This window comes from Oncorhynchus clarkii, unplaced genomic scaffold (genome assembly GCF_045791955.1).
Source record: "Oncorhynchus clarkii lewisi isolate Uvic-CL-2024 unplaced genomic scaffold, UVic_Ocla_1.0 unplaced_contig_2767_pilon_pilon, whole genome shotgun sequence".
Taxonomy (NCBI): domain Eukaryota; kingdom Metazoa; phylum Chordata; class Actinopteri; order Salmoniformes; family Salmonidae; genus Oncorhynchus; species Oncorhynchus clarkii.
Window position 1 is genome coordinate 1 of NW_027259359.1, and position 12,823 is coordinate 12,823.

The 12,823-nt window shown below is 41.8% G+C and overlaps 1 protein-coding gene across 1 annotated transcript; it reads right to left on the minus strand.

Moving 5' to 3' along the window:
- Positions 1–2,800: 2,800 nt before the first annotated feature.
- Positions 2,801–11,401, minus strand: LOC139400101 (ecto-NOX disulfide-thiol exchanger 2-like; the record flags this gene model as incomplete). Its single annotated transcript, XM_071145136.1, has 2 exons — positions 11,161–11,401; positions 2,801–3,007 (listed from the first exon to the last, which is right to left on the minus strand). Coding segments are annotated over exons 1-2 (445 nt in total), but the record flags the coding sequence as incomplete, so codon positions are not given.
- Between the last annotated feature and the right edge of the window lie 1,422 nt (positions 11,402–12,823).

The following is a 12,823-nucleotide window of genomic DNA, read 5'->3' on the forward strand; positions in this document are numbered from 1 at the left end:
ATTTCCTTCATTTAGAACTATTAGGAGAGGGAGGACATTTACTGCACAACACCTCTAGTGGTCTCCTCATTGACCAACATAGTTAAGGTCTGTGACTGAAGATGGAGGACATTTACTGCACAACACCTGTAGTGGTCTTCTCATTGACCAACATAGTTAACCTTTTGTAACTACCCATCCCGTATCCGGGATCGTTGTCATCATCTGACACTAATTAGCATAACGCAATAGACATAAATATTACTAGAAAATATTCCTATTCATGAAATCACAAGTGAAATATATTGAAACACAGCTTAGCCTTTTGTTAATCACCCTGTCATCTCAGATTTTGAAAATATGCTTTACAGCCAAAGCAAGACAAGCATTTGTGTAAGTTTATCGATAGCCTAGCATAGCATTATGTCCAGCTAGCTCTAGGCAACTTGGTCACGAAAATCAGAAAAGCAATCAAATTAAATCGTTTACCTTTGATGAGCTTCGGATGTTTTCACTCACGAGACTCCCAGTTAGATAGCAAATGTTCCTTTTTTCCAAAAATATTATTTTTGTAGGCGAAATAGCTCCGTTTGTTCTTCACGTTTGGCTAAGAAATCGACCGGAAATTGCGGTCACGAAAACAAATTAGCTCCATAATATCGACAGAAACATGGCAAACATTGTTTATAATCAATCCTCAAGGTGTTTTTCAAATATCTATTCGATAATATATCAACCGGGACAGTTGACTTTTCAGTAGGACCGATAGGAAAAATGGCTACCTCTGTATTTTACGCAATAATCACTCAGAGCCATCAGGTGACCACTTACGCAATATAGTCGCTTACGCTCATTCTTCAACATAAATGCGTGAAACTACGTCAAAATGCTGTAGACACCTTGGGTAATACGTAGAAAAAGGAATCTGGTTGATAGCCCATTCACTGCTCAATAGGGACGCATCGGAACGCAGAGCTTTCAAAACATGAGTCACTTCCGGATTGGATTTTCTCAGGCTTTCGCCTGCAATACCAGTTCTGTTATACTCACAGACAATATTTTTACAGTTTTGGAAACTTTAGTGTTTTCTATCCTAAGCTGTCAATTATATGCATATTCTAGCATTTTGTCCTGACAAAATAGCCCGTTTACTCTGGGAACGTTATTTTTCCAAAAATGAAAATACTGTCCCCTAGTTACAAGAAGTTAAAATTAATCACTAACCTTTGACGATCTTCATCAGATGACACTCCCAGGACTCAATGTTACACAATACATGTATGTTTTGTTCGATCAAGTTCATATTTATATCCAAAAACCTGTTTACATTGGCGCCATGTTCAGAAATGCCTCCAAAACATCTGGAGAAATTGCAGAGCCACATCAAATAACAGAAATACTCATCATAAACTTTGATGAAAGATACATGTTTTACATAGAATTAAAGCTAAAGTTGTTTTTAATGCAACCGCTGTGTCAGATTTCAAGAAAGCTTTACGGCAAAAGCAAAATATTCAATAATCTGAAAACAGCGTTCAGCCACAAAAGCAAGCCATACAGTTACCCTCCTATTTGTGGAGTCAACAAAAGTCATAAATAGCATTATAAATCTTTGCTGATCTTCGCCGGAATGCACTCCCAGGACTCCCACTCCCACAAGAAATGTTTGTTTTGTTAGATTACGTCCATATTTATGTCTAAATATTCCAAAGGCACAATGTGCGAGCGCAAAATCCTCACCAAAAGTCAAAAGAGTTCCATTACAGTTTGTAGAAACATATCAAACGATGTTTACAATCAATCCTTAGGGTCTTTTTATAATAAATCTACAATAATATTTAAACCGGACAATAGCGTATTCATAACAGAGGAAAAAGAAAAAACGGCGTGCCCGCGGGACCGCGCAGTAAACAACTGATTGGCCTCAGCCTAGTCCACTTGTTGAAACAGCTCTTATTCAACACCCTTCCACAATAGAAGCCTCAAACAACTTTCTAAAGACTGTTGACATCTGCTGGAAGCCTTGGGAAGTGCAATCTGGCCCCATAGACACAGCATATTGGATAGGCAATCACTAAAATTAAACTACAAACCTCAGATTTCCCACTTCCTGGTTGGATTTGTCTCAGGTCTTTGCCTGCCATATGAGTTCTGTTATACTCACAGACATCATTCAAACAGTTTTAGAAACTCCAGAGTGTTTTCTATCCAATACTACTAATATGGATATATTAGCATCTGGGACAGAGTAGCAGGCAGTTTACTCTTGACACCTTATTCATCCAAGCTACTCAATACTGCCCCCCTGTCACCAAGACGTTAACTACGTTGGTCAATGAGGAGACAACAAGAAGTGTTGTGCAGTAAATGTCCTCAATCTTCAGTCACAAACCTTTACTATATTTCTGATTTTTGTGACACCTCTCTTTGGTTGGAAAATGGCTGAATGACCTAACATAACGATATGTTCTGCTTTTGCCGAAAAGCCTTTTTGAAATCGGACACTGTGGTTGGATTAACGAGAAGTGTATCTTTAAAATGGTGTAAAATACTTGTATGGTTGAGGAATAATAATTATGAGATTTCTGTTGTTTTTAATTTGACGCCGTGCAATTTCACTGGCTGTTAGCGAGGTGGGACGCTAGCGTCCCGAACGATCCCAGAGAGGTTAAGGTCTCTGCCTGAAGAGGGAGGACATTTATTGCACAACACCTCTTGTTGTCTCCTCATTGACCAACATAGTTAAGGTCTCTGACTGAAGAGGGAAGACATTTATTCCACAATACAGCTTGAAGTTTAATAGAAAACGTAGGAAATGTACCAGACAGGAAGAGGGCTCTGTCCACAGTGAACTCTTCGGCAAATCGGATATGGCAGAAGTTCTTCTTGCTCTTTCGGATTGCGATGATCTCCCCCAACTGGCCAAATACCTCCACAATGAGCGCCTCAGTGGCGTTCTCTGGCAGACCACCCACAAACACAGTCTTACAGCCGGGAGGGCGCTCCCTCATGGCCGGAAAGGGAAGGTCTGTAGATGAGAAGAGAGAAGCATCAATACAGAAAACTACCCGTAAACTTGGACACTATGAATGATAAAGTATTAATTTGACCTGAGTTTAAAGGCGTTAGTTAACGTTTTTTTCTAACAATGTCCAGAATTTCCTGGCAAGCATCTCCTAGTTAACATCACCATGCTTTTGAATGCACTGCCAACTGATAATCTGTTTGCACTAGCACTTCTAAAAACTAGCCAGATTATTATAAGGGTTGCTAACTAATCAGTTGTTTTATTTAATGATAATTACAAAATAAGCAAAATCCCAAAAAGTGACCCAACCAAGTCACACTGCTTCTTGACACAATGACCGCACCAATGTGTCGGAGGAAACAACGGACACCTGGCGACCGTGCCAGCGGCCGGCCCACCACAGGAGTCGCAAGAGCAAGACCTCAGTGCACACGCCTGTCATTTCAATAGATTGCTAGAAGATGCATATCATTCTAGTGGGAGAAGGCTCGGACTTTCTGACCAGCGAATTGAAAAGTAGCCTAGTTAATTTAAGTGGAAAAAGGATCTGGCTGAATATAACTAATCGGCTGTATAGACAAGAGCCGGCGCTAGTGGTAAAGACTGCATTTATTTGGCCATTTATTTTGCATAACAGACATGCTTTTGTTATAGGTTATGTCATCTCCAAACCAGACACGGTTGATCTGAGCCTTGCTGAAGAAAAACCTCATTAGTATCAGACTTTCGGCTGTCACAGATGTACCTCTCCCGACTTTAGTCTATAGTCGGAAGCTGTAGTCTTACCACTCAAACGCGTCCAATATCTGCAGTGCTGCTCGTGGCAACGTCGTCTCACTGAGTCTACCTTAAAATTATAAAGTCAACCTCAATGTGACCCACCAGAACCTTGAAAACTTAAGGCTTAAAAAAGCTTAACACACTCATTCAACCCCACAAAAAACAACTATTGATGGTTATTAGTTTTGTTAGTTTTGGAGTCAAAGACAATCGTTTCAGTATAGTTTTCGTTTTTCAAACAGGTTTGTTAATTATTTTTATTTCAGTTTACTAAATAGTTCATGATTAGTTTTCATTACAGTTTACTATAATAACCTTGGTTCACATGCCACCTACAAACTGGGTCCCATAAATCAATCAGAACCGCATTAAAGAAGCAGTTAAATACTCAGTCTGAATTTACAACACAATATAAAACTAGTGTTTCTACAGTGAAAAAAATAATGTGAAATTGATTTATGCATTTTGAAGTACTGTCATCATAATGCAATGTGCAGGCTGTAATTTATGTTATACAATATCCATCTGATTAATTCAGAGGCCTCATGCTGGGAAAATCTATTAAAGTATTATTTGAAAAATTACATTTGGAAATATCTCCCATGACCAACGAGTAGCAATAATGACGAAAACATACAGCAATACGCTTGGATAACTTTTCTATTGATATCTAATGTTAATGTGAAAACTGTTGTGGGATAAACACAAATGCATCCTCTTAGCCAAAAGCTGGTTGATTCTCTCATGTGAATGGTTCATTGCTTGAGAGACCTGATTAATTGAACACAGATGAGAGTTTACTGAACCATACATGGGGCTCGACTGCTCTGGACAGAACTAATCACCAGGGCCTGTATTCATAACCCATCCCAGAGTAGGAGTGCTGATCTAGGATCAGTTTGCCCTTTTATATATGGACAGGGGGAGACCTGATCCTAGATCTGCATTCCTACCCTGAGATGCCTCTGCCCTCCTAGGGATCTATGGCAGAGCCTTGTGGTGCAAGAGCAAGGCCTCTTATGTTAAAATGTCAGTGATATGAAGTTTGTTTCAAAGCTCAGCTCTTCCAGAGGACCAGACCTGTGCCACTGTTGTTCAGCTAAAGTCCTTCGACATTTAGCCGATGGCTGTATGATCTGAAAGTCTGCTTTTAAAACCCAATGTGCATGTATTTCCTAGGTTCAGTGGGGGTGGTCTCTATACTACAGAAAGAGTATGAACGGTGGGAGTGACACTGGAGAACGCAAAATGTGGTGGCTACTTGTCAACAAGGAGATAGTGCCGATCAGAATCTTCAGCACCATGGATAGAGGCAACATTGGTATCCTGGGAGCTGATGTTCAGCACCACAGGACAACAGACAAACAGTAACTTAATGACAATAGAGCTCTCCATTCTTTCCTCGAAATCTCCGCGAAACAAGACAATAACGGCCATCCTGTACAGCCCACTCTGCTTGCTGGGACAAACACACACCTATACTTATGTTAAGATCCATCATCAGTGTTTTCCACTTGCGCCGGCTGTTGTCTATACAGCCAATTACAGACTCATTTTCAGCCTTAAATTAAACTAGACAACCTTTCAATTTGCTAGTCAGAAAAAGTCTGCTAGTGCACTCTGCGCCTAGAATGAACAATATGCATCTTCTAGCGATCTATTGATAGGACAGGCACCTGTCAGTCACAAAGTGAGCGATGACAGGGAAAGACTGCTGGTTTGACAGTCTGCTATCTGTCCCGCCTCTCGGGACCTGTGTGTGTGTGCGCTGTGTGCATTGTGGTTGCAGTCAAATTTCTACTCGGATGGAGAGAGCATGAATTTGCACGTCCCATATAATGTGGAGTCAAAATTCACTTAGCCTATTGTTTTCTAGAACATTCATTTATTTTCTTTCGTGTGCAGGATCCGATAATAATGATGGCCCGCCGGCCCAGGACCAGTAAAAACATGTCGGTCGGGCCAGTGGATCTTGTCAGTCAATGGCCCGACAGTACATTTTCAGCGCATCTTCGCATTCCAGTTCAATATTTACCTGCTCTGTCGCCAACCATTGAAGACCACAAGCGTAAATGCCATGCTATTTGTATTTGGGCAATATGATTGGCCGTTCATTCAAGCACCACCACGCTTCCACGAGTTACAACTTCCGGAGCAGTACATAGTTGATGACACAGCATACACCAGCTGCCCAGAGCAAAAAAGAAGCACCCATCAATCTACTCGCTGAGCTTATTTCTTTTAGAGAAAGTCATTTATAATATTAAACCTTCAATAGTGAACATACTAGCAATATGCTGGCTACTGTTGAGCTACAAAAAGACAGCTAGCATTGGTCTTAGCTAGCCTACTGTTGCCAGTCAATATCTCTTTTGGAACGTTTGTTTGGAGCGACGCAGACGCAGGAGAAAAAAGAAAAGCAGGAGAGGGAAAATAAGGAAAGAGGGGGCTAGATAGACGTGAATTGAATGGCTCAAAGCGAGAGAAAGACAGAGTCGAGCGAGAGAAAAGGGGAGTGAAAGAGTAGAGTGAGAGAAAGAGAGAGCCACTGCAGGTGTAATTCAGATCAAGGTCAGTGTGAGGGGCAGTATGGTGTCAGGGTAGCCTGGAGGTCCTGCTCCCTGTGATGGCCACCATATGCAGCCTGTTGACCTGTTGCCCTGGGGATGACAGGGCCCCTGAATCACCAGGCTCCTCTAACCCTCACACGCCCCTGGACCACACACGCCCCTGGACCACCCCTGGACCACACACAAACATACAGGTGAAGGGCAGAAAAATGACATGGCTTGGATCTCTATGAAAATAAGAGAAAACAGACCCTTCAGCTCTGACCTTTATTTTATTCTCTCTATATTCCTTTCTTTCTTTTATTTTCCTAGTAGATGTCATCTATTTTCTCTCCTCATCACCTGTATCACTGCCTAATAGGCATATTTTCTAATCTACCTCGAATACTCTGTTTCATTGTCTTCAGGTTGAGGTCTAAAAGACCCCCTCCTCTTCCTCCTGGCCCCCCACAAGTCCTCTAAACATCATCCTCATGGTGCTGTGACCGCCGCAGTGGAGTTTACTATTCTCAACAGTCACAATGATTCACTAACTAATGGCTGAGCAGATGTCTTTCTATTTGGCAAACAAAGGGACAGAGGCTCATCACGGAGCCCTGTGATAACTTTAATCTGGAGAATAAATAGGCTTCCTCTGAATTAGGGCTTTAAAGATATCCCTCCTTGAAGAGACTGCCTTTCATGAGGAACATAAAAGTGATAGCGAGAAAATGAATAGAAAGACAGGAAGGGGAGCAAGAGAAAGAGAGGGGGAAGACAGTAAGCAGACTCAGAGGAGACAGAAAGAGGAGGAACTCAGGGAGTGGACAGAGGGGAGCGAGAGAAAGAGAGGGGGAAGACAGGGAGCAGACTCAGATGAGACAGAAAGAGGAACTCAGGGAGCGGACAGGGGGGAGCGAGAGAAAGAGAGGGGGAAGACAGGGAGCAGACTCAGAGGAGACAGAAAGAGGAACTCAGGGAGCGGACAGAGGGGAGCGAGAGAAAGAGAGGGGGAAGACAGGGAGCAGACTCAGATGAGACAGAAAGAGGAGGAACTCAGGGAGCGGACAGAGAGAGGAGACAGAAATAGAGGGGAAGACCATAGGTGAGAAGAGGGAGAGCGGGAAAGACGGTAGAAGAGGAGGAGAGAAAAAACCAGGGGGAGAGGGAAGACCATAATAGGCAAGAGGGAGAGAGAGACAGGAAGAATATTCACATTGAAAACACACACACACAACATGAAAGCCTTGTGTTCTTAAGGAAGGAGAGGGGGTGTGACTCCAGACTGTATTTTCTGTTTTCTGAAGGAGCCTGAATTCCCAACAACTAACGAGAGAAAAATTGCTTTTGTTTTAGTTTAGGGTGAAATTGATCCCTTCCAAATCTGACAAGTGAGCTTTCTTTGAAAAAGTCACCAGACAAAGTTCTCTCTCAGAGATATTAAAGGAGAGCTCCCACTGGGTGTTCTTCACAGACACACACACTAACACGCATGTACGCACACAATCAGAATTGTTATGTAGAGACCGAGATGCACAGTTCTGGTGACTTTTTAAAAGGACACCTCAAAATGTATGAAAATTACATTTGGCTGACACCATCTAAAATATAATTGACATTTCCAGAAATGAGCCCAATAACATAGTCAAAATGATTTCTTAAAATGATTTTAACAGATTGGACCATGCATATAGCCTATGCATGGTCTATATTATCAGGTATGCTATTAGCAATAAGCATTATCACCTGTATATATACACTGAACAAAAATAGAAACACAAGTGTTGAAATAAAAGATACAAGATATTTTCCATTCGCACAAAAAGGGGGCTGAGGAGTATTTCAGTCTGTATTAAAGCCCGTGGGGAAAAACTCATTCGGATTAGCTGAGCCTAGCTCCCAAGTGGGTGGGCCTATGCCCTCCCAGGCCCACCCATGGCTGCGCCCCCGCCCAGTCATGTGAATTCCATAGATTATGGCCTAATGAATGCATTTCTACAGACATCCACTGCCTGTACTTCTCACAGAAACCCCTTCATGCAACCATTTCCACTCCCAACACTTTTCCTGGTAGCCACTACTCTTGCTCAACTAAAAATGTAATATCTAATCACAATTGTTTAAGTCACTATCCAAAATATTTTGAGGTAGGGTGGTGAATTACCCCAAGCTATTGGGGTGAAAATTGACCTGTGTTACATTCAGCCCCAATCTCCCCTAAGCACTCTTTGCAAATTGCAGAGCAGTAACATGCTTAACCATGCAGTTGCTAAAAACACTGGGTTTAAAATGGTGCAGTTCACACATATTAAAGGAGTTGATAAATCAATAAAAAAGGAATGAAAAATATACAAACTCATACTACTCAACGATGCACCAAAAAAAGAGCCTATTAGTTTCCTCAAAAGCAAACAAAGAAAAGCTCCATAATCATACAGATAAAATACACTACACATCATCAGTTCAGTGTTGAATAATACTGTTCATCTTTAAAAAGGCTTCTTTAACAAATGCCATTAAAACTGCTGCTATTAAAATGTGCATTATGAATGGTTGTGCATTGACTGCATGTCAGAATGCATGTTTCCCTCCCTATGACACTTGCAACTTGAATGCACCTTGAGAGGAATATTTCTCTCACATAGAACACATAACAAGCTAACTAGGTAAACAGATAAACTATTCTACTATGGAGTTGTCTGTTTTTTCTATTCGTTGCTCGTTTTGTTTGCCGTGGAAAAGTAAACGTGGATTGTTCTAGCATCTTCATAGTGCGCCTCTGCAGAAATATTTTTTCATGTTCCATATTTTTTTGTGTGGCGGCAATGATTTTGCACCTCTAACTTTATCAATTTATTTTGTGTTACAGCCTGAATTCAAAATTGAGTTTTTTGTCAGACAATACCCCATAATGTCAAAGTGTAATTAAGTTTTTCAAAATGTTTGAAATTAATAAAAAATGAAAAGATGAAATGTCTTGAGTGAATAAGTATTCAACCCCTTTGTTATGACAAGTCTAAATAAATTGTAGAGGAACATTTTGCATGGACTCACTGTGAATGACTACCTCATCTCTGTACCCCACACACTATCTGTAAGGTCCCTCAGTCAAGCAGTGAATTTCAACCACAGATTCAACCACAAAGACCAGGGAGGTTTTCCAATCCCTCGCAAAGAAGGGCACCTATTGGTAGATGGGTAAAAATAAGAAAAGCAGACATTGAATATCTCTTTGAGCATGGTGACACTTAATTACACTTTGGATGGTGTATCAATACACCCAGTAACTACAAAGATAAAGGCGTCCTTCCTAACTCAGTTGCTGGAGAGGAAGGAGACTGCTCAGGACCAACATTGTAGTTACTCCACAAAACTAACCTAATTGACAGAGTGAAAAGGAGGAAGCTAGTGAAGAATCAAAATATTCCAAAACATACATACTGTTTGCAACAAGGCACTAAAGTAAAAAAATGTGTCGCAGCAATTAACGTTTTGTCTTGAATACAAAGTGTTATGTTTGGGGCAAATCCAATACAAAACATAACTGAATACCACTCAATTGTCAATCATAGTGGTGGCTGCATGATGTTATGGGTATGCTTGTAATCATTAAGGACGGGTGAGTTTTTCAGGATAATAAAGAAACCAAATGGAGCTAAGTACAGGCAAAATCCTAGAGGAAAACCTGGTTCAGTCTGCTTTCCACCAGCCACTGGGAGATTAACTCACCTTTCAGCAGGACAATAACCTAAAACACAAGCCCAAATCTACACAGGAGTTGCTTTCCAAGATGACGATGAATGTTCGTGAGGCCTTAGGGTTAGCAGTGTGGTTAGGTTTAAAATCTGATTTTATGACGGTACTCAGAAAGAATAAGAACACGGCATAAGCCATGGCAAAATCAGCAGAATTGCAGGAAATTAGCTTTAAAACGGCAATTCTTTCTCTCAGCCCCATGACAAAATGTGTAGAATTTCAGGAAACTAACTTAAGTGTTCTATCTGCACTATGGCAAAACAAGTAGAATTGCAGGAGATTAGCTTAAAAACAGCAACATTTTGTCTCTGCGGTAGCTGACTTTGCCACCGCTGCTGAAACAAATCCTAGGTGAAACCATGAGGGAGTAGGAGGTCTATCAGTGGACTATGAGGGTATATAGTTTCTCACACAAGAACCAGTGTGTATGTCTGCATGTTGTGTGTGTCTACATGGTGTCTGTATCTACAAGGTGTGTACCCATAACACCTACTGCTAGGCTGGAGAGTTTATAAGCTGTCAGAATTGTAATGTGGAGACGATAAGGCCCTGCAGAACTTCCCTGGGCCAGATCAGTTACACAGAGACCTTGACACCTTTTCATTCCCTTGCATTTTAGACCAGATCACTGGAGTCAATATTGACATTTACAATGCAGGAGAGAGGAAGAGAAGGCTTATGGCTGCATAAATGAACTGTGAGGAGAGAGATGGTGGTCTCAGTCATAGTCAGTATTCAGGTAATAGAGAAGGTAGACGCTAAGAATGTAATATAGTAAAAATATGACTGATTTATTAAAGGGGAAGTTCAGTATTTTACAACTTAAAGGGATACTTTGGAATTTCAGCAATGAGGCCCTTTATCTACGTCCCCAGAGTCAGATGAATTAGCAAATATTATTTGTATGCCTTTGTGTGCAGTTTAAAATAAGTTGTAGTTAGCATTAGCGCAATAACTATAAGTCTATGGGTATCTGCTAGCATGCGGGTTGCCCCATCACTTCAATAGATTTTTTGCTGATGGCTTAAATTAAATAGACTCCCTGGGGTAAGAGGTCAATAGACTTACTTGGGTTTGGGGGGAAGAGGGTGCAGCTCTGGTAGTGAATGATCTCCTTAACGATGGGTAGATCATGGGGCAGGGGGGGTGGGGGCACGTAACCAAGGCCGGGCATCATGGGGTTCATGCCTGTCATCATGCCAAGGCCTGAGTCGAAATCTGAAGGAGACACACACCAGAACACACACACGAGAATGGAATAACACGCATATAAAAACAACATTTCCACAGGCATTAGTTCATCCATGTTGACATTTTCATGTTGCATTAGACATTGTGTGTCTCTCCATGAACACTTTGGCCTTGTGTGTCAACAATGGTGACACACAAGGCCAGCAGCATACCACCCTGCATCCCAATGCTGGCTTACTTCTAAAGCGAAGTAGGGTTGGTCCTGGATGAGAGACCAGATACTGCTGGAAGTGGTGTTGGAGGCACCCTTTCCTCTGGTAAATAAATCCCAATGGACATTGCCCTGTGAAGGGTGCCGTCTTTCGGATGGGACGTTAAATGGGTGTCCTGACTCTCTGTGGTCACTAAAGATCCCATGGCACTTATTGTAAGAATAGGGGTGCTAACCCTAGTGTCCTGGCTAAATTCCCAATCTGGCCCTCATACCATCATGGTCATCTAATAATCCCCAGCTGACAATTGGCTCATTCATCCCCCCCTCCTCTCTCCTGTAACTATTCCACAGGTCATTGCTGTAAATGAGAACGTGTTCTCAGTCAACTTACCTGGTAAAATAAGGGCATAAAGAAAATAAAAAATAAATTAATAAATGAACAAACATCCTACATGTTTAAAGTGGAGCTACATGAGCTTCTACTGACTCTCCTCTCTGCTACTGATTGGCTGACCTTTGATCTTCCTGTCTGTAGTCAGAGGGAGGGAGAGATGGATCTGAGAATTAGCTCACAAGTGAGCCTTCATTCACAGGTAGGGGACTATCGATTTAGACTGCAGCTGGATTCACTCTGCACACTAGCTGAGTTCCAGTAGATCATGTTTTAAATGGAAATTACATTTCCTCTACTGCACCTGCAGATAACTGTGTGTGTGTGTGCCTTGATGGACCACACAAAAGCCTGAGTATAACTAAATACCACTTAGTAAAACCATATGTGGATAACTTATGTTTAAATCCCAGAAAGGGCAACGAAAGCTTTTCAATAATTTCAGCTTTCTGTGTGTGAGAGAGGAAGGTATTTGGATGAAGGATGAGAAAGAGAGGGAAACAAGCCAGAGGTGTAACTGGACCAATCAGAGGAGAGGACAGTAAAAGTAGAAGAGAACGTCTAGGTCCGCTTCATCTCTTTTACAGTGACCCTTATTGATGACCTCATCTCTGATAAGTAAGTGATAAGAGGGACCCTGTTGCCTGGGTGATGATGACTCCTGCCCAGCGAGGCGGAGGAGAGGTGAAATGATGGCATTAGGAGAGAGGGAGGGAGGGAGGGGTACAGCGGACACAGTGTCTTCTGAATACCAAGGCCAGTCTCAGTGGCAGTAAGAGGCCCACAGAGGAAATCTCTGGTCAACCGTCGGGCTGTTCTGGGTTAGGGAGGGAGGCCCACTGCAGAGCTCTGTCATGGGCCTTACTGCAACAGGTGTGAGCTGCTTCATAACTGCGACTTAGTAGGGCTGCACAGTTAATCAAATTCCCATCGAA